Consider the following 22,982-nt stretch of genomic DNA (forward strand, 5'->3'; position numbering starts at 1 on the left):
TTGCAGAAGATTACCTGTGTAACTCCAACAACAGTCATCAAACCTACCTGCTAAAATTAATTTTCTTTACAAGCAAGAACTAGGGCCATGGCCCAGTGGCAGAGTGCTTGCCCAGAATCCCCCAGTGAAGGGCAGTGTGGGGCGGGGTTATAGCTCAGTGGTAGAGCCCTCTCGGGATTCATAGCACCCTGGATTTGTTCCCCAGCACTAAGAAGACAAATAGTAAGTAAAGTTAAACTGGACCTGCAGATGAATTCCAAATTTTGAAAATAATAAACCAAGGAATGACAACCCAGGTTGCGTAAATGGAGTTTATGGCCAAAAGAATGTTGTAGGATGTTCTTACATCCCTTACAACACAGACCCGTAAGACACAGCATGGGGGTGTCTTTAAAAAGACTCCAGCATGGTCTTGTCATTTGCGGTATTTATTTCAGAACAAAATAATCATGGCTTTTGCTTGCTTGTTTGTTTGTTTGTTGTTTGTGACAGGGCGTCACGTAGCCCAGGTTTGACTTGCTTACCATCTAGCCAGGAGGGACCTTGGATTTGTAGTCCCACTTCCCAAATGCTAGATGGAACCTAGGGACCCTTGCATGCTAGGAGGTAGACTCCTTGCTGAGCTCCATCCCAGGCCCGTGATAGTTTTAGTCTGCCAAGGAAACTTGGGTTTTCAGGTAAGGCTACAGGCTTAGACACGCTGACAAGGAAGGAAAGTGGTAATAATGTTCAACTCTCCACCCTCAAAAGGTTCATGGGTGAAGCCCTATAACAAAGGACAAATGAGCAAGAGAAGGTTTACACACTTAGTGAGTGCTTCCCTCCAGAAATAAAGACCAGAACTGGTACAGAAGGGTGCAGGGTTCAAGGCCAGCCCGAATACAGGGTGAATGGAGAGCTAGCCTCAACTATGTAGTAAGAGCTTGTTTCAAAAAAGCTGCCTACATTTATTGAATAAAATATATTTCATATATAATATATGTTATAATTATTATAAGTGTGTATGTGTTTTGTTGTTGTTGTTTTATACAGGATCATATGTGGCCCAAGCTAACGGGCTACATAGTGTGTAATTCCTGCACTTCAGAGATAGAAACAGGAGGATCAGAAGTTCAAAGCCATCCTTGAGCCCATACCAAATTTAGGCCCACACTGGGCACATGGGACCCTGTCACAAAAACTTCTTTGGTTTTTTTTTGCAGGGTGGTTGTGGTGGTGGTAGTTGTGGTGTATCGATACAAGGTTTCTCTGTGTTACCTTGACTGATCTAAAATTCACTCTGTAGACCAGGATGGCCTCAAACTCACAGAGATCGCCCTGCCTCTGCCTCCAGAGTGCTGTAATTAAAGGCATGTGCCACCACTGCCCACCACAATAATAATTTTTTTTAAGGATCAAGGATCTCAGAAGAACCTACAAGTTTAAGGCTAGTGTCTTTAATAGGCGCCTGTAGAGAGAATTAAGGCATGTTGAACACAAACTATCTCAGGCACAAAACACAGGGACTCCCCCTCTCTTATGTGGCCCTCTGCTCTGGCCCTTCACCAGAGACCTCTTTCTTATCCAGCCCAACCACCCTCAACTCTGGGCCTTTCTATAGTAGTAAAGGCACCATTGTGGTTAAGGTGGCAATGGGCATGATGCATTTTTAACGATCTTAAAACAAAACCCCAAAGCCTGACCAGCACAGGATCCTCCTGGAGGTTGGCTGGGTGATGGCTCAATTAGAGGAGCGCAGGACTGCGCTGAGGCGAGTGGGCCAGCGCTGTAATTGAAAGCACATTTTCCCCTCCAAAGCTGCAGCTGGTTTAGCTCTGCTCATGCAGAAAAGGATATAACCTTGCATAACATAGGAAATGAACGGTTGAGAGAGAAGCCAAATTCAATTTTAGTCAGATATGTTGAGGCCGAGCCCATGATCTATGGGAGCCGAGGCCTGAGCAGCTCGCATGTGGAAAGGCGCGCACTCAACACTCTATTAATCACGGCCGCCCGCCTGGCGCTGCCGCCCCTGTGTACAGGGGGCCACTGCGCCCGAGCTCCTCCTCAGTGCTGGAGAGCAGCCAAGCACTCCAGAAGTTAACCTCTTAAAGACCCGGAGCTGCTTTCTGTTGAATAAATGTAATTTTGTGGTCAGAAATAAATGCTTGTGATGTAGCAGGGAGCTTTGAAAACAACAGCGAGCCAAAGCTATTACAAATTGCTCCGTGTTGGGGAAGTCAACAGCACACATCAAAATTCCGCGTGTAAGGCAAATTGATTTCGGCCCAGAGCTCTGCAGCTATTCAATAAAAGTCCTATTAAACCATTGTGTGTAATGAACAATCCAGAGCAAATCTAATATTTTCAGAGGGTAATTATTTTTAACGTCCTCTCGGTAGCCATCACTAGATTTCTTGGATGTTTACAGTGGGGACCCAAGTGGGTGTGCTCTACCCAGCTGTCATTTGGCCTCTGAGCTGGGAAACCCCTGTGCAACTGGCTCCCAGCTGCCTAACAGGCACCTGGCAGCCTCCGTGTGCCTGGAGTTAAGTGAGGGTTGGCCCTGCTCCTCCAGGAGGACGTTCAGGGGCTCTGGTGTATCCCAGAGCCAGTCATATCGGAGATGGCTGAGTTTTGTTGAATCAGTCCAAACTGGTGGAAACAGACAAAAGAGAGCTTCGAAAGCATGGGGGAGGGTAATGAAATATTGGTGGTGTTCTCTCAGAATTTCAGGCAACAGATGCCAGTGCCCAAAGCAAGAAAAGCAGGTCCTGTGTGATCTAGAGACCCATGTCAGCACCCAGGGAAACTGTGGCACACACTGGCACCTTGGGACATGTCTCTTTTACTTCAGTTCCTTTATCATGTGGAAATCACTCTTTATTACTTAGTGATTCTGACAGCTAAGCAAGTCTCACCCAGCCCTACCCCTGCTCAGTTCAGAGTGGAGTTGTAACCCTGCCTCACCAAGTCCAACTCTTAATGCCAGTCTTTTGTCTAGACTCTGAGCTTTTCAAAGACAAGGTCTGCTTATTTTTTTTTAGTACAGTGACATTTATGTGCCAAACCATAGCTGAATTAGACCTTGATATGTAATGACAGATTAATGCACTCACTGTTTTCATGGAGTTTAATGATTAGTGAGACCTGTATCCCCGTGTTACACAGTGCTTAGTGCATAGTAGGCCCTCACTAAATAAAGGAAGAGGAGTAAATAGATAGATGGCTGTGGCTGGACGAAGAGTTGATTGGTTGATGGATTGGTGAATGAGGTGGATGGATATTGTTCAGTGGAATGGATAGATGAATTTATATGGGTGAGGATGGATGGGTAGATGGGTGAGATGGGTGACAGACGTAGGTAAAGATAGATGGACAGATGAGGAGTGTCGATGGATTACTATGCGAGAGAGTAGTCAGACTGAATAGGATAGATGATACAGGTGGGTAGGGCAGAAGGATGGATTGGAAGAGTTAATGGAAGAAGTGGTTGGGTGCTTGGATAGATGAATGGATGAAATGGGATGAAGAGGGATGATAAAACAGATGGAGGGTGACGGATGGGTGGGGTTGAGTGAAGATTTGGTCGATAATGGGAATGGGTGGATGGATAGTTAAGTGAATGAGTGGTTAGATGGGTTGGGTGGGTTTATAGAGGACATGAAATAAATGTGGAATTGAATGGATGGGGATTAGCAAGGTTGCATGGATCAAGTAGAGCAATGCTGTTATAGTTTGTTTTCTATTACTATGGCAACCACCATGAAAAAAAGAACATGGAGAGGAAGGGTCTCATTTACAGCTTGCAGGCCATCATAAAGGGAAGCCATGGCAGGAAACCAAGGAAGGAACCTGTAGGCAGAAACCATGGAGGAGAGTTGCTTACTGGCTTGCTCTCTGTGGCTTGTTCAGCCTGTCTTATAGAACCCAGGGCCAAATGCCCAGTGGTGGCAGCATCCACGGTAGACTGTGTCCTTCCAGGCAATTAAGTGCCCCACAGTCTCCCCTACAGTCCAGTCTTATAGAGGTATTTCCTCAATTGAAGTTCCTTCTTCATAGGTGATTTTAGCATATACCAAGTTGACCAAAATTATAAACAGACAGATGGGGAAGGAAGGAAGGAAGGAAGGAAGGAAGGAAGGAAGGAAGGAAGGAAGGAAGGAAGGAAGTGCTTGGATGGAGAAAACACCTCTGCTATATAAATTAAAACATTCCGTTAATAAAAAGCCTTTATCTTCTGTCAGCTTCTGTATTTAACCCAATTCAGGAATATCAGGATAAGATTAGTAGGCCTTAAGTTAAGAATTTTTAAGATCTGATGCCTTTGACTTTGACATTGGCCAGGTCAGCTGACGTCTCAGTGCCTCTGCTACCTCAGATGATGAACATGAGGGCTCAGTGGAATAGATTTGGGTGAGAATTAGAGACAGTATTTATAAACTTGGCATGCTGGCAGCCTATGATCCCAGCTCCCGTGTGGTAGAAGCAAGAGGATCAGAAGTCCAAGGACATCTTCAACTACTTAAGGAATTCCAGGTCAGCCTGGGCTGTAAGAAACTGTTCTGAAGTGGGGGCATGGCAGGAAAGGACAGTGAGAAGATAAGGGGGAAAGGAAAGGAAACCGTGTTTGGTATAAAAATAAACTGATACTACTTCCCCTATAAGCCTAAACTACTTCAGCTTCATTAAAATTAAATTAGTTAATTAATTTAATTACTTAAAATTAATACTAGTCACATAGATTTGCTCAAACATGGGAAAACTTCAATGACCAGCATGCCTGGTTTTTTACAGATTTTCCTTTCAAAAAGCTACATCTGCATGTTCATTAGATTTTCCTGTGTCATTGGCTCAAAATTTTATTTATGAGACTGACATCAAGAATCAAATGACTAAAATGTTAGGTTCCCAGAATGAACTTAAAGATGTGGCTGGGGCCGTGGCTCAGTGGTAGAGCCCCTGCCTAGCATATATGAAGTCATGAGTTCAGTCTCTAGCACTTCCAGAATTAAAGCAAGCTTTCTGCCATTGGATAGTTGTTCTTGTCAAACATCATGATGTGTAAGAAGAAGGCTCTTCTCAGCCTTCATTGGTCTATATTATTTTCCTTACGCCAATGCCACAGTCTTGGTAAACATGGCTTGTAGTAATTTTTCAATTGGGAAGTATGAATTTTTTATGTTTATTTTATTGTATGTATGTATGTTTGTTTGTTTGTTTGGGCCCTTGCATTTCCACACAGATTTCAGGATCAGTCTTTCACTTTCAGCAGTGAAGCCAGCTGGGATTTGGAATGAAGTGCGTTGAATCTGTAACTCAGCTTTGTGGCCACCGCCATTGTTACAGTACTAAGTCTTCAATTCAGCCAAGACCTCCAATTAATTCATTTCTTCCTACAATGTCTTATGGTTTTCAGAGTAAATTCTATACTTCCTTCTTTTAGTTTTTCTATTAACAATTCATATATGTTTACAATGTATATTATTATTGTTGTTGCTATTGTTATTGTTGACATCATCTCACCATTGAGTCAGGGATGGCCTGCAACTCATTTTTCATTTGTGTTTGAGAAAGGGCCTCTCTCAGCGGTGGCGCTTACCTAGGAAGCGCAAAGGCCCTGGGTTCGGTCCCCAGCTCTGAAAAAAGAACCAAAAAAAAAAAAAAAAAAAAAAAAAACCAAAGCCCTAGGAGAAAGGGCCTCTCACTATGAAGCTTTGGCTGACCTAGAACTCACAGAGATCTGCTTCCCTCTGCCTCCTGAGTGCTGGGATTCAAAGCATGGCTTATATCACTATGCTCAGCCTTGCAGTGTATCTTAACATCATCAAATCTATACCCTCCCATTCTCTCCCAGACCCTTTTTTTTATCTTTATTAACTTGGGTATTTATTTACATTTCGACTGTTATTCCCTTTCCTGGTTTCTGGGCCAACATTCCCCTAACCGCTCCTCCATCCCCTTCTATATGGGTGTTCCCCTCCCCATCCTCCCCCCATTACTGCCCTCCCCCCAACAATCACGTTCACTGGGTGTTCAGTCTTGGCAGGACCAAGGGCTTCCCCTTCCACTGGTGCCCTTACTAGGCTATTCACTGCTACCTATGAGGTTGGAGCCCAGGGTCAGTCCATGTATAGTCTTTGGGTAGTGGCTTAGTCCCTGGAAGCTCTGGTTGGTTGGCACTGTTGTTCATATGGGGTCTCAAGCCCCTTCAAGCTCTTTCAGTCCTTTCTCTGATTCCTTCAATGGGCGTTCCGTTCTCAGTTCAGTGGTTTAATGATGGCATTCACCTATGTATTTGCTGTATTCTGGCTGTGTCTCTCAGGAGAGATCTACATCCGGTTCCTGCCAGCCTGCACTTCTTTGCTTCTCTCTCCCAGACCCTTAAAACTTCCCTCTCCATCTATTATGTCCTCTTTTGGTTGTTATGTACATAGAAGTGCATATGGGGCCATCCTGTGGAGCGTGGGCAACCTACAATCAGCCCTAGGCCCAACGAAAAATGACTCTCCCTCCCCCGGAAGCCATCAACTACCAATAGCTCTTCAGCTGGGGGTGGAGCCTTATAAGCCCTTCCCTCATCCATGCTGGAATATTGGCTGGCTTGATCTTGCGCGGTCACCATAGCTGCTCTGAGTTCATAAATCATATCTAGAAGACAGCGTTTCATAGCACTCTCCCCGTCTCTTGCTCTCATTGGAGGGCTTTGTACGTAGTCTTGTTTAGGGCTGAGCACTCAACAGTCAGTCTTCTCAGCACTTTAACCAGTTATGAGCCTCTGCATCAATTGACTGCCGCCTACTGCCCAAAGATGCTCTTCTGACCAGTCTACCGCTGCACTAATCTATGCGTATAAAGATAAATATTTAAAAGGCAATTTGGCAAACCACAGTAGAAGATACCTCATTAGGGTCTGCAACCTCCCAAGCCATGGGCTTTACATCAGGTTTACAGTGCCAGGCATGAATTCCTTCCTGTGGAGCAAGCCTCAAATCCAACCGGAGAATTGTCATGTCGTAATTACACAAGTAGGCACATCTTGCGTAGCACATTAGTAGTATTGGGGTTTGCATGGAGTATGACAGGATAAGTCCGTTGATGACTTTCTCCTCAGCATCCTGTATAACACCTTTGGCACTTCAATAGTGGTCCAGCCAGGAGGGAGCTCCATGTCTTGCAGCTAAAATAGGTTCTATCTTCATCACTAGGGTCACACTATCTAGATATAGTGGATGGCTAAGGAATAGAATGTAACCTGTGTTGTGTGTGTGTGTGGAGGGGTATCTTCCCCCTGACCAACAATTTATAGGGAGGTTTTCCTTGCCTGGAATTAAGATTTTCATAACTCATGCTTTCTCAGGAAAACACTGTCTCTCCAGCCCCAGAAATTGTTAGGGGTTTTGTTTTTTGGGACAGTCTCTCTGTGTAGCCCTGACTATTCTGGTACTTGTTTTGTAGACCAGGCTGGTCTTGAACTCAAAAGATTTGCCTGCCTATATGTCCCAAGTGCTGGGATTAAGGACATGCTAAGATTACAGTCTTGTACCACTGTGACCAGTTTATAAGGTGCAGGGGATAGAACCCAGGGATTTATGTATACAGAGCCAGCAGTCCACCAACTATTTCACTACCTTAGGCAGCCATTCCCTCTCTGGGAATACTTCTCTGCGTCTCTCCCATGGTTTTCCTGAAGTAAAAGATGTTGGGAAGGAAGAAGGGGCGGGCGCTGGGCTGGTGGGGTTGTGAGCCTCCTCCCACTCTTAGGTGGGGATGAAGGAGTGCATGAGCTAATGCGTGAGAAGGGCTAATGCGTGAGACGGGCAGCTGGCCAGGCCTTCCGACCTGTTCCTAGCCTGCTGGTGTGCGTGACCTGACCTCTCAGCCTACCTCTCCGCTCTGGTTGAGCTTTAGGGAAATGGCAGACAGCTAATCTTCCAGTCTCACAGCCCTACAGTCTTGTGCTAAAAATGGAAGTCAGTGGCAACTTAAGGGCCCCCCAAATGTTAATTATCAGTCTGACTATCCTCGTTCTTCTTCCTCTGCCATTTGCCCACACCTCTGCTCTGACCACACCCTTACCCATTCATTCTCCATGGCTACATCTTCTTTCAGATTTTTACTAACGCACACTTTCCTCATTCAAAGGTAGATGAGTTGGACTGGCAAGGTGGCTCAGACAGTAATGGCACTTGCCAGCAAGCCTAACGACCTGAATTTGATCCTCCAAATCCACATAATGGAGGGAGAACGCTGACTCCTGTATAATGCTCTCTGACCTCCACATTCAATAAATGAGAGAGAGAGAGAGAGAGAGAGAGAGAGAGAGAGAGAGAGAGAGAGAGAGAGGCAGAGACAGAGACACAGAGAGAGACAGAGACACTGATTTTTCCTCAAGAAGAATGAAGTCCAAAATGTGGATGCTTCAGTCCTTCTTAGAAAGGGAAACAAAATACTCACAGGAGGTAGAGGGTGGGAGGGACTTAGGAGGAAGAGAGAACGGGAAGGGGGAAAAAGGGGGAAGGGTCAGATATGGGAGGAGGTAGAATGATATACAGAGAGTCAGGAATTTGAACAGAGATGGGGGAGGTGGAACCCGGGGTAGCCACCAGCAAGTCCCAGATGCCAGGAAAGCAAGAGGCTCCCAGGACCAACAGGGATGAGATTAGCTGAAATGCCCAACAAAGGAGGGAGAACCTGTAGAGACCATATCCAGAGGCTAGGCAAGGCCCCGGGTTGGGGGATGGGGCCACCCACACATCTCCAAATGTTTAACCCAGAATGGCTCCTGTCTAAAGGAAATATGGAGCAGAGACTGAAGAAAAAGCCATCCAGAGACTGCCTCACCTGGGGATCCATCCCATATACAGACACCAAACCCAGACACTATTGTGGATGCCAAGAAGTACATGCTGACAGGAGCCTGTTAGAGCTGTCTCCTGAGAGGCTCTGCCAGAGTCTGACAAAAATACAGAGATGGATACTCACGGCCAACCATTGAACTGAGGACAAGGTCCCCAGTGGAGGAGTTAGAGAAAGAAAGGACTGAAGGAGATGAAGGGATTTGCAACCCCATAGAACAACAATATCAACCAACCAGACCCCCACCCCCACCCCCAGAGCTCCCAGGCACTAAACCACCAACCAAAGAATACACATGGAAGGACCCACGGCTCCAGTCACATATGTAGCAGAGGATGGCATTGTCTGGTATCAGTAGGAGGAGAGGCCTTTGGTTCTGTGAAGCCTCGATTCCCGTCTAGGAGAATGCCAGGGCAGTGAGGTGGGACTAGGTGGGTGGGAGGGGGAGCCCTCTCATAGACGCAGGAGGAGGTGGGACTGGAAAGGGGGGTTCTGGAGAGGCAATCAAGAAAGGGGATAACATTTAAAATGTAAATCCATAAACTATCCAATAAAAGAAAAAAAGAATGACTTTCAGTTCAACATGGTGGCAAGGATGGTCTTGAACTCCTTCTGCCTCCCAGTCCCAGGTGCTGGGGTAGCAGAGGTGTGCCACCATGCCCAGGGTCCTGGAAAAAGCGTTCCTGCTACTGCTATAGAAATTAACTTGCCATCTCTATATAAGTTTTGGAACTTCAGCTCCCTGTCAACTTTGGAATAAAGCTCCCTAAGTTAAGCCGGCATCATAGAGGGATTACTCTGGAAATGTTACATTTCTTTTTCTTCTTGCACTAGTATAACCCAATATTGAATACAGTCTTCAACACAGGCTCGAATTGTCAAATATAGTAACAGACTAGGCCCATGGCTCGGTGAGTACACCCCAGTCTAGGATGCACAAAGCCATCACCTGTACTTACTGTAGACCTATGATCTCAGCATTCCTGCAATGGAAGGGGGGGGCCTCAAAAATCCAACAGCATACTTGCCCACATGTCAGATTCAAGGCCAGCCTGGGCTACATGAGGCCTTGACTGAAAATGAGAAGACAGAAAGAGGAAATGTATAGGGGAAGCCTGTGGTCATGTTACAGGAGGTCGAGGCTCATTTGTAGAAAGCTGCCTAGATGTGTGTGGTGGGAAAGGGTTTCCACTGGCTGTGGACAGCCCAAGGCTACCATTACACTGTGTCCCGGAAAACAGGTGCTCCTGCACAGGCAGCCCTCTCCACATTAGCCAGCTTCAGAGACGTGAAGACAAACTCCCAAGCTGTGAAAGCCTTCTTCACTGAGTGTGGGTTTCCATTCTCAGAAAGAATATAGGAGCTGCAGCAGAAATAGTCCTTTGGAGTCTTCCCGAGGAGGGGAGTCTGGTCTGTAGCCTTGTAGCGACAGTCTGATCCCCTATGCTGGTGGGAGTGACCTCAATTTATAGGTGGATCTGAGCCCAGTCCCAGACATCAGCAGAGCATTCCAATGAGGCGCCTTCCAGGCTGAGTGGAAATTGCTTGGTACTCTCAGGAACAGGGAGTGACTGGGTGTGGCTGGAGGGGGAGGTGTGGCAGGAGGCGAGCCCCAAACAGAAGAGGAAGCTCGTGGAGCAGGACAGTTTTTACAGGTGGCCAGAGCCTGTGTGTTCTCATGTTCCAGCCCAGTCCTGCCATCACAGTGGTACCTCTGTCCTTTCCTCTTGTTCATTTTGCTATTATGGGGTGGGAACAGTAGATAGATTGAAAACCAAGGAGCCTTTAGGTATAACCTGGGAGCCAGATTTCACACTCTCCCTTCCTATCTCTCCCAAAGAACTGCCATGCTCCAGTGTGCCACTGCCTAGGCACGTTTTGACAGACAGATAAAGATGGGCCGGGTTCCTTCCTGCCTCCCTTTTTGAATGATAAAGGGTTCATTCCTTTCATAGACACCTGCAGGCTTGCTCCTACGAGGAACCAAGTCAATGTCACTTGCTTCTCCTCCACTGTGTTGGATACTGTGTTAGGTCACTTGACTATGTTAGGTCACTTGCTTGCTCAGCCCTGGCAGGTGAAGTTTGTCACCTCTAGCTGCTGGCAGTTCTGGTCAAGCAGCCAGCCCCAAAGTTCTGGCACCTCCTCCCAACCCTGCTCTTCCCTGGAGCTCTGCCAGCCGGAGGGAAGTCTGGACTGAGTGGAGGAAGCCGACTTGGGCAGAGACATTGCCTTGCCTGGATGTGCCCGAGAAGGCGCAGGTGAAAACCTGGAGACAGAGCGGCAGTGGCTCACTGGTGGTGAACGGTGAACAGCCACCACCGGAAGAATGAGGTGGGGCTAGAGCATATTTCAGGGCAGCGGCCCTGGGAGGGAGGCAGAAGGGGCTCACAGAGAGGCTGTCAGACTTCTCAATGTACTGATCATTCCAGACACTTTGGCAAGGCTTGCCAGGGAGCTGGCAGCCTTAGCTGGAAATCCAGCCTCCCTTAAACCTCATGGACTGGGATGCGGCTCCACTGTAGAGCATTTATACATGCTTTCCATGAAATCGCTTATTTTATTTAGAGGGTTTGTTCGACCCCCTACTCTGAAAAAACTGGAATGGGAACACATACCTAGGAGGCAAGATGGGGAGTTCAAGGTCATCCCCAGCTACATAGTGAATTTGAAAGTAACCTGCGCTACTTGTCCTAGAAGGAAAGAAAGAAGGAAAAAAGAACTTAACTCTATACTTCTTAGACGATTAAGCCCACTGCCTACCCTTGTCGACTTGGGACTGGATTTGAACTTGGTCACATTTGTGGAAGGGTTGAAGGAAGAAGAGCTCAGAGCTATGGAATTAGTTTCCTGGTACTGTCAAGTGGCTTAAACACTAGACATGAGTGCCTCATAGTCCTGAGACTGAAGGACTAGATGAGTGTGTGAACAGGGCTGGCTGGCTGCTTTTGAAGAACAAGGATGACATTCCTTGTGTGGAGGCAGCACAGGCTTCCTTTGTCGGTGACATTCTCCCCAAGAGTGTCTGTTGCAAGATAGGTGTGTGTGTGTGTGTGTGTGTGTGTGTGTGTGTGTGTGTGTGTGTGTGTGTGTAACCTGGGAAGGTTAGGCCATGACCCCAAGCACATGGGGCAAAAAGTTTGCTTAGTTTTTATTCTAAAGCAGGCAGTGATACTGCATCAGTTCACTATTGGAGCTCGCCTCACAATCTGATGCAGTTAGCTAATTGACACAAAGGGGAAGGCCGTGATAGAGTCAAAAGTTGGAGAAAGGGGCACATCAAAACATGGGAGGGTTATGGGCTATTGGCCCTTGGTGGGCTAGCTATTTTTAATAGGGGGAAGGAATAACCATTTTTCACATGCCAATGTTTCTTTTTATTTTTTTTTCATTTTATTGTGCGTTTGTATGTGGGTGAATGTGTATGTGTGTTTTTGTAGGAGGGTGTATCCATGTGGTGGGTATATATGCAGTGTGTGGATGCGAGAACAATCCTAAGAGTTCTTTCTCGGAATCCATCTATCCTTTTCTTCTAAGATTCTCACTTGGTCTCTTGCTGACTTGGTGCTCAGCAAACAGGCTAGGCTGATGAGCCAGTAAGCCCCACAATCCTCCTGTCTTGGCTTCCCCAGCACTGGGATTACAGACCTGCCACACTGTGTCTGCTTTTTTATATAGGTTCTAGGAATCACACTCAAGTCCTGTGCTTGTAAATTTGCCATCTGAGCTACCTCCCCAGCACCCAAGTTACCCCTTTTTGTAACTTTGTGTCGGGAGATACCACATGAGCGAGGATGTGCACACTTAAATTACAATTTTATTTTATGAAGGAAGAATATAATCTGAATAAAATCCTATTGAATTCAGGTTTACAGAGCTGACTTCCAATTAACATCACCTACAGAAGCCACAGGAATTTCTGTGAGGGGTTAGGAGTTTTTTAATTTTGTTCTCTTTGTTGATTGGTTGGTTTGGGGCGTTTCAGAGGGGAGGTTGGTTTTTCGAGAAAGGATTTCTCTGTGTAACAGCCCTGGCTGTCCTAGAACTTGCATTGTAGGTCAGGCTGGCCTCAAACCGACAGAGATCTGCCTGCCTCTGCCTCCCAAGACCTCAGCTCTTAGGTGGTTCCAGAGATACAATTCCGCATGCCCCCTCTCGGGCATGTAAGCAACTGGAACTGGGATCTGACGGATCAGGAGTCTCCACTAACTGGACTTCCTCTGCTGCCGGGGCGACCACTTAGTAACTCTCAGTAAGAACACCTGGGAAAAGCAGGCGCTTCACTAGGCTCGCGCTCAGATGGTTCCTGGAGCCAGTGTGGGGGACCCCAGCACGAAGGCAGCTAGGTACATAAAAAGCAGTTCATCCTTCAGCAAGCCAAGCAGCTTCGTGTGCCTTTCTCAGTACTCAAGGGTAGAGGCAGGAGGATCGGGGGTTCAAACTCATTTACAGCTACATAGGAAGTTCAAGGCCAATGTGAACTAAAAGAGACCCTGGAGAGAGACTGGGGGAGGGTGTTTGCCTTGTGGATTGTGTCGGGAGATACCACATGAGCGAGGATGTGCACACTTAAATTACAATTTTATTTTATGAAGGAAGAATATAATCTGAACTTTAAACAAGTGACTTCAGCTGTTTTCTTTGGGGCATGGCTTTAGAAGTGTCTCTCCTTGTCCTGTGTTAGCTCTCCTGAGATCTAGGAGCCTGTGGCCTCCACTCTTCAACAATTCACCCTCCTTTCCCAGATTACACTCAGTCCTTAACAGACTGTTGCCTGGCCCAGGCAAGAGGCCCTGTAATTAAGACCCATCTTTTCCCTCTTTAATAACACTGGAGAGAGAGAGAGAGTGATCTTGAGTAAGGCCAGCAGGAAACTGTAATTCCAGGGCCTTTTCCTGAGCGGTACGAATTTAGTGCGTGTGAAGTCTTGCTGCCTCAAGAGAGAGAGCCATCTATTAGCTCGGCAGTTGTGGTGGGAAGTAATAGCACACAAGTAGTACAGGGATGAGGGTCCTACTCCACCTTTCTACGATATCTAGACATGGTTGAGGGACATAGGTTTAGCTGGATCAGTTTATAAGACACCACCAACACAGAACCTCCCCCTGTGCCTGCTGGGAACGCCCACAGTGTCCTTGACTTACCCAGCTCTGTGCTCACACTGACTCAGAATGCTCCCGTTTTCCCCACTGACCACTTCCCAGTGCCTTTCGCATTGTCAGACTCAAATGGTCTTCCACTCCCAGCCATTCCCTGGGCATCTTCTACTGTGGTGTATACCAGGTACATGTTCTCCTCCATGTACAGGGATGGCCTCTTGAATTCTGACTCCACTTGCCCATCCAGTGTCATTGCCAGTAAGTCCCATGTGTATATATCTGTGCTCTCTCCCTAAGCCCCTTGTTGACAGCACCTCCCCACGTCCATAACTTATCCATAGGATCGTAAGTTTTGTTCCAACAACTAGGACATAAGCAAATGTGTGCAGTAGGAGGCTGAGGCAGGAGGATTAGGAGTTCTGGGCTACTCTGGGCTATATAGTAAGACCTTCTCAGAAAAAACAAAAACAAAAAACCAGATGAACTCTTGGTACATTAAGTTCTTTCTTTCTCTTCTTTGTCTCCTGCCTTTCAGATTGATGCACTGAGTAAAAGGAGCAAAGAAGCAGAAGCAGCCTTCTTGACTGTGTACAAGAGACTAATTGATGTTCCAGGTAAGTCAGGCATTGCTAGCCAGTGAGGAGGATCTGCGTCTGCTTGGGTCATGTGGCTGTTCTTAGTTTTCCTAAGAAGAATGGGTCACTAAAGCAGCTTCCTTGAAAAACCATGGGGTTGGGGAATGTGAATTCTCTAGAATCCAGACTTTGGGCAAACAGGAAGATGCTGTGTGTAATCACAGACTCACCAGCTGATTCTTTTGTAAGCACAGAAGCGCATGCCTCTGTGGCCATGCTGCAGAATGCTGTGTGTCCTGGGGAAGCTGGTGGCAAGTGCTCTGCTGCAGTCTCCCAAGTACAGATGCCACCTGCAGGACTTTGCAAATGGCACTGACAGCACGTGGTGTGATCTATTCCCCATCCAGGCTCACGGAGGACCAGTGGTTCTGGAAAAGGACCTTTCACTGAAGAGCTAAAGCTGATAGTCCTAGTCCCTGTGACTAAGGATTTGAGCGGCATCTTCTGAGTCCTTTAAGGCTGTGTGGTTTCTCACTCCTCAGCTTCCATGTGATTGACAATCTATCAGGCTAGATATGATCACGTGGATCCTAACTCAGTCCTAGAGCAGAAGTCACACAGGAAAGCCATGTTTCCCCTGCTGATAAGGAAACCAAAGGACCCACGCACACTGCAGTCACGTGTTTGCCCTGTTTGGTAATTGTGCAGACATCGCCCATAGTAGACATATTGACAAAGCAGAAATCTCTCTCTTGTGCCTGTAGGGTGTTCTCATTTCTTGTGAGAAGGGTCTGGTCTGAAGCACTGTGTTTGCTGACAGCCACCCTACCAATGCCACCTTAGGCTTTGCTCTCCTCTCTTAGAGCTGAACCAAACAAGAAATTCTCTGAACAGAAAACAGAAATGTAGTCTCCTGCCATGGGCTTGCTCTGAGGTCTCAGTTGTATCCCACACGCCCACCACCTCCCCTACCCCCCCCTTCCGTTGAATCTCAATTTTCTCATCTCTTAAGTGGATAGGATGTGGGATTGACATAGTAGTGGAGAATACTTTCTCGTGTTCCAATTTTTTTTATTGCCTTAGTTGTTTATCGTGCTCTAAGTTCTAAATTCTGACCTTATGATTTTCTGGAAGAGTTTATATGTGACCGAGAGTTTCTTTTTTTTTTTTTTTTTTTTTTTTTTCGGAGCTGGGGACCGAACCCAGGGCCTTGCGCTTCCTAGGCAAGGGCTCTACCACTGAGCTAAATCCCCAACCCCCAAACCGAGAGTTTCTGAAGCCTCCACAAGACCCACAAGGAGGCTTCTGAACTATAGGTAAATTATTTGGTGTCAGAGCACACTGCATGTCCTAGTTTGCTTCTCTATTGCTGTAATAAAACGGGGACCAAATTAATTTGGGGCAGAAAAGAGCTTATTTGACTGATGTCCTGATCATGGTACATCACTGAGAAGAGCTAGGACGGGACTTGGAAACAGGAACTGAAGCAGAGACCATGGAGGACACCGCTTACCAGCTTACTCTCCATGGCTTGCTCTCCATGGCCTGCTCAGCCTGCTTTCTTGGACAGCGCAGACCACCTGCTCAGAAGTGACACCACGTTCAGTGGGCTGGGCCCTCCCGTGTCCATCACTAATCAAGAAACTACCCCATACAATTGCCCACAGGGGCAATTCCTTTTCCCAGTATTGCCGTATTGACAAAAACTAACCAGCACACTATTCCTCAAATTCCACCAATTTGATGGACACTTCTTACATTTTCTTTTTCTTTTCTTTCATTTCATTTTTTAGTGTACATGTTATGGACTTGCTTCTCATGTGTAAGACATCTGAAAATTTTTTTTCTCTGAACCGCGTGATGTCTACTCCCAGGATGCAGACTTGATAGGAAAAGTACAGCCATTTCCACACCATTCATTTCCCTAGTGTTCTTAGTCTGTCCCCCTCAGCAGTGTTCTGCTCACTTCAGACTCCCACAGGCTACGGTGTCCCAGATGAAAGCTAGGGTCTGGCGAGCTGGGGAATTACTTGAAGTGGACGCCAAAGCCGGCCTTGTGTTCACCGAAGGCCTACCCCCATTTTGACCTCAGATGCTGTTTTCAGACTAAAACTTATATTCTGTACACAGTCAAGTTTGTACCAAGATTTTCCCTTAGTGACGTTTCCCAGCTAAGTAACTACTTAACAGGGTGTTGGATTATTAGTCTGTAATTATACTCTGCCTTAGTTTCCCATAGAACACAAACAATTCTTTTTCTCATTAAAGTCTCTCATATATATAAAGACTTTTTATGTATTGGTAGTTTTCATAATTTTATTGGGCTGGAGGATTTTATTTTTCCATATATCTATTTGTTTGTGAGTAGTATGTGCCACAGAGCATGTGTGTTCATCAGAGAACAACTTGTCAGAGTCTGTTCTTTCCTTCTACCTTGTCAGTCCCAAGGAATGGACTCAGGTCCTATAAGCGCCTTTACCCATGAGCCATCACCAGCTCATATTTTTGAGACAGGGTTGTAGTGTATATTTAATGGTGACCTCAAATTCGCTCTGTACTCCATGTTAGTCTCTTAGCATACCACAGTCCTCCCAAGTGCTAGATATAGAGGTGTGCCACCCCACCAAGCTTGGGTAGCAGCAGCTCCCAGCCTGTGTGTCACAGCCCCTTTGGGGGGACGGGGTGTCACATATCAGACATCCTGCATATCAGATATTTAGGTTACAATTCATAACAGTAGGACAATTATAGTTATGAAGTAGCAACAAAATAACGTTATGGTTGGGGTCACCACAAGAACTGTATTAAAGGGTTACAGCGTTAGGAAGGTTGGGAATCAGTAGACTAGTGAGTTAAAGTTCGCATTGAAGATAGACTAAATAAACTTTAATACAGTTTTGGAGTTGAGAATGTAGTTTAGTTGATAGAGTGCCTATCTAGCATTCCTGAAGCCACAGGTCCAGGCACTGTAGTACACACCTGTAATCCCATCACTCAGGAGAAGAAGGGAGGAAGGCCAAGAATTCAAGGTCATTCTTGGCCACATATGCAGTTCCAGGCCTGCATGGCCTCCAAATCAAAGTCAACCAAAGCACACTGACATTCCAGGTAGATCAGTTCTATCCTCAGAATGCTAGACATTCTGTGGATTGGCAGATCTGACAGATTACCTAGGAAACTGGGCTGGTTGCGCCACCTGGTTCATGCAGTCTGGTGATTGCTTAGATGAGGTAATCCTGTGGCCAAGGCTTCCAGGAAAGGCCTGGTCAATAGTGCCTCATTTATTGACAGCTACCCAGCCAGGCAGGGGTCTGGGAGCCTTCATCGTCTGTGGGCTTTAGGCTGCAGTCCAGTAGAATATATATTGAGTTCTACTTGAGAGAGACAGGAACTCATCACATGAACTTGGGGAAGCCAACAGGTATGTCAGCTACATGCCTTGTGATACCAGGAGCTGGAGCAGGGCTGCCAAGCCCAGGAAAAGCTAGGTCCTGAGGTGGTGCCAGGCATCATGCTGCTTGGAGCTGTACTTCTCTGCTTTTTCTAGCTCCTTGTTTGTGGGGTCTGCTAGAAGCTGCCTCGAGGCCAAGGCTGATTCTCTTACATTGAACCCAGCAACAGGCACACAAAAAGTATGAGCCAGGCAGTTAGCAAAGCCCTCCAGGGACCCCAGACGGCTGTCCCCAGCAGTTACAGCAGTGACTTGGCTTCAGCTCTCTCCAGCTCCCATCCCTGAGCAGAAGCTGCACGGTCAGCTGTCTCCTGGGCTTCCCTCTAGGATGGCTAATGGTCCCTGATCCCACCTAAGGAACACTGTCGTCTCTCTTGGTCCCCGCTGCTTATAGGTGATACTCTCTCACCTGTCTGCTTACCCAAGTCCTAGCCTTCTACTTGTAGGATATGTCTATCCCAACTCCTGCCATTGTTATCCACACTGCAGGTGCCACAAGCACGGCTCAGTTCACCGCTCCCTAGACCTGCAGATTAATTTATATAAGGACCCTGCATCCTACAATGTCTACCTTGTCCTGACACTTTTTCCTCTGATCTCAGAGTCTGGGTCTCTATAGTCCAGGAAGACAGAATCGCCATCTTCCTACCTCAGCCTCACAAGTGGCATTACATTACTACGCTTGCCCCCGCTTCCCCCCCCCCTTTGAGATAGCTCAGGATAAGTAGCTGAGGATAACTTTAACCTTCTGACCTGAGTGCTGGGATTATAGGCATGCACTGGTAGGGATTAAATCCAGGGCCTCATGCATGTTAGACAGGCAGTCTAGCAACTGAACTAACTATACTGTTGTTATAACTACAGTTGGACACTGCACAAAGCTGTTTTAGCCAACAAGGGACCACATGTACAACAACAATATAAGCTGTATCACCTAGTGATACCTCCCTGCCTTAGCTTATGTAAAGTTTCTTGGGAAATAACAGAATCTCATGACACATTTCTGAGAATGTGACCCTATGAATGAATGGCCGTACTTGGTAGCCCTGGGTTCTTTCAGAGGATACACTAAACAGTGTGGCCTTGTCCCTAATCATCTCCCAGGTATCTACTCCACTGTCTGCCATGTAGTAGAGATTTGGTATTTACTCAGTGAATGTACAAATGGATGTATCAAATCATTTCTGCAAAATGCTATGGGAAGCCAGGTAAGTGGTGCTGTAATCCCAGCACTAAGGTTGTGGAGGCAGGAGGATCAGAAGTTTAAGGTTACTCTCACCTCTATATTAAGTTCAGTGTAAGGCAATGTGGATTACATGAAACTCTCCAAAAGCTAGAGTAGAGTAAACTGAACACGGTATGTGTTGAGAGTTTCCCTGGTCTGTAGACTTCTTGGGTCAAATGTGCACCTTGCTCCTGTGACTGACACCTCCCATGGGAATGAGCTCACTCGAGCATCTGAAATGCCAGACAGCATCCACTGTTCCACAGCAGATTGTCTTGCCACTACCATGGAGTGTTTTATTAGCTCTCTGAATTTTCATTTAACTTTTATGTCAGACTATAAAGATTTTCATGGCTGCAAAGACATTGACACAGCCCTTCCTCTCAGGGTCCAGCACATGTGCTTGGCAAGTCCTCCGTTCTGTGGCTTGACTTGATGCTGGCACCTGCATTTGGTTGAACAGCTGTTCTGCCTACATTCCGCCAGGATCTCCCTGCACCCTGCCTATTCACCTGACTCTGACCCCCAGCCTCTTCCTGACTGGGCCATATTTTAAAAAAAGAAAAAAATAAGCACACACCCCTCCCCAAGCCAAGTGTGGTGGCTCACACCTGTAAGCCCAGCACTGGGAGAGGTCAGGAAATCCAGGGTCACCTTTAGCTGCTTAAAGAATTGAGAATGAGACTCTGCCTCTAATTATCAGTTAAGCGAGAGTGCTGTTGCTTCTGCAGGACTGGAGTTGAGTTCCTAGCACCCATGTTAGTGGCTCACAGCTTCCTCTAACTCCAGCTCCAGGGATCAGACTCCTCTTTCTGCTTCTACAGGCAAATAAAAAATAATTCTAAAGAGACCCTGACTTAGTTAGAGTTTGTGTTGATGCAATAAAACACCATGACCAAAAAAAAATTTTTTTTTTTAAATAAAGGATTTTTTTCAGCTTACACTTCCACATTGCTGTTATTACCAAAAGAAGTCAGGACAGGAACTCAAGCAGGATGGAACCAAAGGTAGGAGTGATGCAGAGGCCATGGAGGGGTGCTGCTTACTGGCTTGCTCCTCATGGCTTGCTTAACTGTTTTCTTATAGAACCTAGGACCACCAACCCTAGGATGGCACCACCTACAATGAGCGGGACTCTCGCCCATTGATCACTGATTGAAAAATGCCTTACAGCTGGATCTCCTGGAAGCATTTCTTCAGTTGGGAATCTTTCCTCTCTGATGACTCTAGCTTGTGTCAAGTTAACATAGTCCCAGCCAGCACACACCTGTCTCCAAAAACCAAACCAATCAACTATTAAAATCCCAACATGTTAAGATACTGGCTACACCTTTATTGCAAAATAGATTTGAACCATTAGTGGTCATAAGCCCAGAAGTTACTATGGCCTTAGTGGTAGAAGTTACTATGGCCTTGGTGTTTTGTTTTGTTTTTTTGTTTTTCTTTTAAAATCCACCTGTCTCTGCTTCCCCAGTGCCAGCTGAGGATTTGTTTGAGATGGGGTTTCCCTCTGTCACTCATGCCTCCAGCCTCAGCCCCTAGTGCTGGGATCATGGCTGTGTGCTGTACACCTGCAGCAGTCAGAGCCTTGGGCTTTGCACAAGAAGACATTTTACTCAGAGTCACATCTGTGAGCCCCAGTTAAGTGTTTATTCATTCTTTACTTTATGATTATTTTTATTATGTGTGTGTGCTTGCACTCATATACCAGAGCACACGTATAGAACCTTTAGAAGTTGATTTTTCTCTTTCCAGTATGTGAATCCTGGGAATCAAACTCAGGTCATCTTACCTGCTGCAAATATACTTACCTGCTGAACTGTCACACTTGTCCCCATTCCTTTATGTTTTAAAACAGGGTTTCATGTAGCCCAGGATAGGGTAGCACTTGGTATGCAACCACCACTGGCCTTACATTTTTGATACTCCAGTCTCAGCTGGTGCTAAGGTTCTGAGCATGCCTCACTACACTGGCTAAATTATTTTTTATACTGATGCACGAGTACAAGTGTCATAACCATTTGGCAGCATTGTGAGCTGATAGGATTCCCCCTGGTAGAACTTCCCCTCTGTTGAGCTTTCCGTTTGAGGCCATCATCTCTCTGGTTTGGGTCCGTGTCTATGGGCAAGGGCAGAGTTCCAGGCTGGTCTCTTGATGCCAACAGCTGGGGAGTGCAAAGTACAGTTTAAGGTGGGCTGCTGTTGGAGACACTTAAACTCTGCCAGCACCTCCTGGCAGTCTGTCACATAGATGCCTGGACCGAGAGTCCCAACAGACGCCAGGTCCTTCCCTTCCCCTACTCCCCAGTACCACACACACTTTGCTCAGTAGAGAAAATATTTCACAATTATGTTTTGAGTAAAACAGCTTGTATCTTTAACTGATGAGGCAGGAAATGTTTCTGCTTTTAAAGGGTGCCCCTCTCCCATAGCTGGAATATTATGAAATGACATAGCAGAGCAGGAATTTTCCTGGGTTCCAGGCAGAATCAGGATGGCATGCATAATCTACCAGTCATTAACCTTGAGTGGGTGACATGCTTCAGATTTTCATTCTGCAGGAATGTATTTATTTGCATGCTTGTAAAGGGGCAACATAAATCAGCAAACTAATCGCTTGTATTCCAAGTCTCAGTCTCTAGGCTGGCTGGTTTTACGTCAGCGTGACACAAGCTAGAGTCATCAGAGAAGACAGCCTCTTTAAAAATGAAATGCCTCCTTAAAATTGGGCTGTAGGCAAGCCTGCAGGGCATTCTCTTAATTAGTAACTGATGTGGGAGGGCCCAGCGCGTTGTTGGTGCCATCCCCGGGGCCAGTGGTCCTGGGTTCTATAAAAATGCAGGCTGAACAAGCCATGGAAGCAAATCGTGAGCAGCACCCGCCATAGCCTTTGCATCAGTTCCTGCCTCTAGATTCCTGTTCTGTTTGAGTTCTTGTCCTAATTTCCTTCATTGATTAACAATGATGTGGAAGTATAAGCTGAATAAACCCCTTTGTCCCTAAATTGCTTGGGTCATGGTATTTCATCACAGCAATAGAAACCCTGATTGAGATGGTTGCCCTTACCAAAGCATCACAGATAGGATCATAGTTACCTGCCTGCTTGTAGTGTATTCATAAAACTGTCTATGACATGATTAAATGTCTATTCTGGAAAGTTCTCGATGCAGTAGTTTGGGGTAGCTGTGTGTGCAGGAGTATGTTGAGATAAAGTCTGAAAGATAAGGCTGTTATAGCCCAGACCGTCCTGAAAATCTGAATCCTGCCCAAGCCTCCCAAGTACTAGGTTTACAGACCTGTGTTTCCACACCAGTTAACAGTTTTTAAAAAGAATCCTTAGACTTGTACTGGAGAGATCCCTTAGTTGGTAAAATCTTAGCCACTCAAGTACGAAGACCTGAATTTGGGTCTCCAGCAACCACTCAAAAAATCCAGGTATGGTGGTGTGTGTGTGTGTGTGTGTGTGTGTGTGTGTGTGTGTGTGTGTGTGTGTGTGTGTGTGTGTGTAATTCTGTGACTTTCCAAACAGCCAGCCAGGGAGGGTTCACTGAAACCCTCCATCAAGAAATAAGGCAGAGAACAATTGAGTAAGGCATGTCTGGCCTCCCCATACACACATACACATGCAACCCACACACACGTGCATGCATGTGAATACCTACATTTACACTACATATACACAAGAGTCCTAAGACATGAGACAAAGGCACCAAGTTGGTGAAGCTACTACTATGTTAGTTGCTGCTGCTACAGGACTTGGCCTTGGCTACAAAGTTCCTTGGTAAAGTCGCTTT

The 22,982-nt window shown here is 46.3% G+C and overlaps 1 protein-coding gene across 9 annotated transcripts in view; it reads left to right on the forward strand.

The window, feature by feature from the left end:
• The window catches only part of Cux1 (cut like homeobox 1), a 320,437-nt gene that overhangs the window by 164,236 nt on the left and 133,219 nt on the right, over positions 1-22,982 (forward strand). For all 9 annotated transcript variants that reach the window (XM_032886312.1, XM_032886313.1, XM_032886317.1 and 6 more), the window contains exon 4: positions 14,473-14,551. In XM_032886312.1, the coding sequence (XP_032742203.1) occupies positions 14,473-14,551 (79 nt within the window). The remainder of the gene's footprint in view (positions 1-14,472; positions 14,552-22,982) is intronic.

This window comes from Rattus rattus, chromosome 16 (assembly GCF_011064425.1).
Source record: "Rattus rattus isolate New Zealand chromosome 16, Rrattus_CSIRO_v1, whole genome shotgun sequence".
Classification (NCBI taxonomy): domain Eukaryota; kingdom Metazoa; phylum Chordata; class Mammalia; order Rodentia; family Muridae; genus Rattus; species Rattus rattus.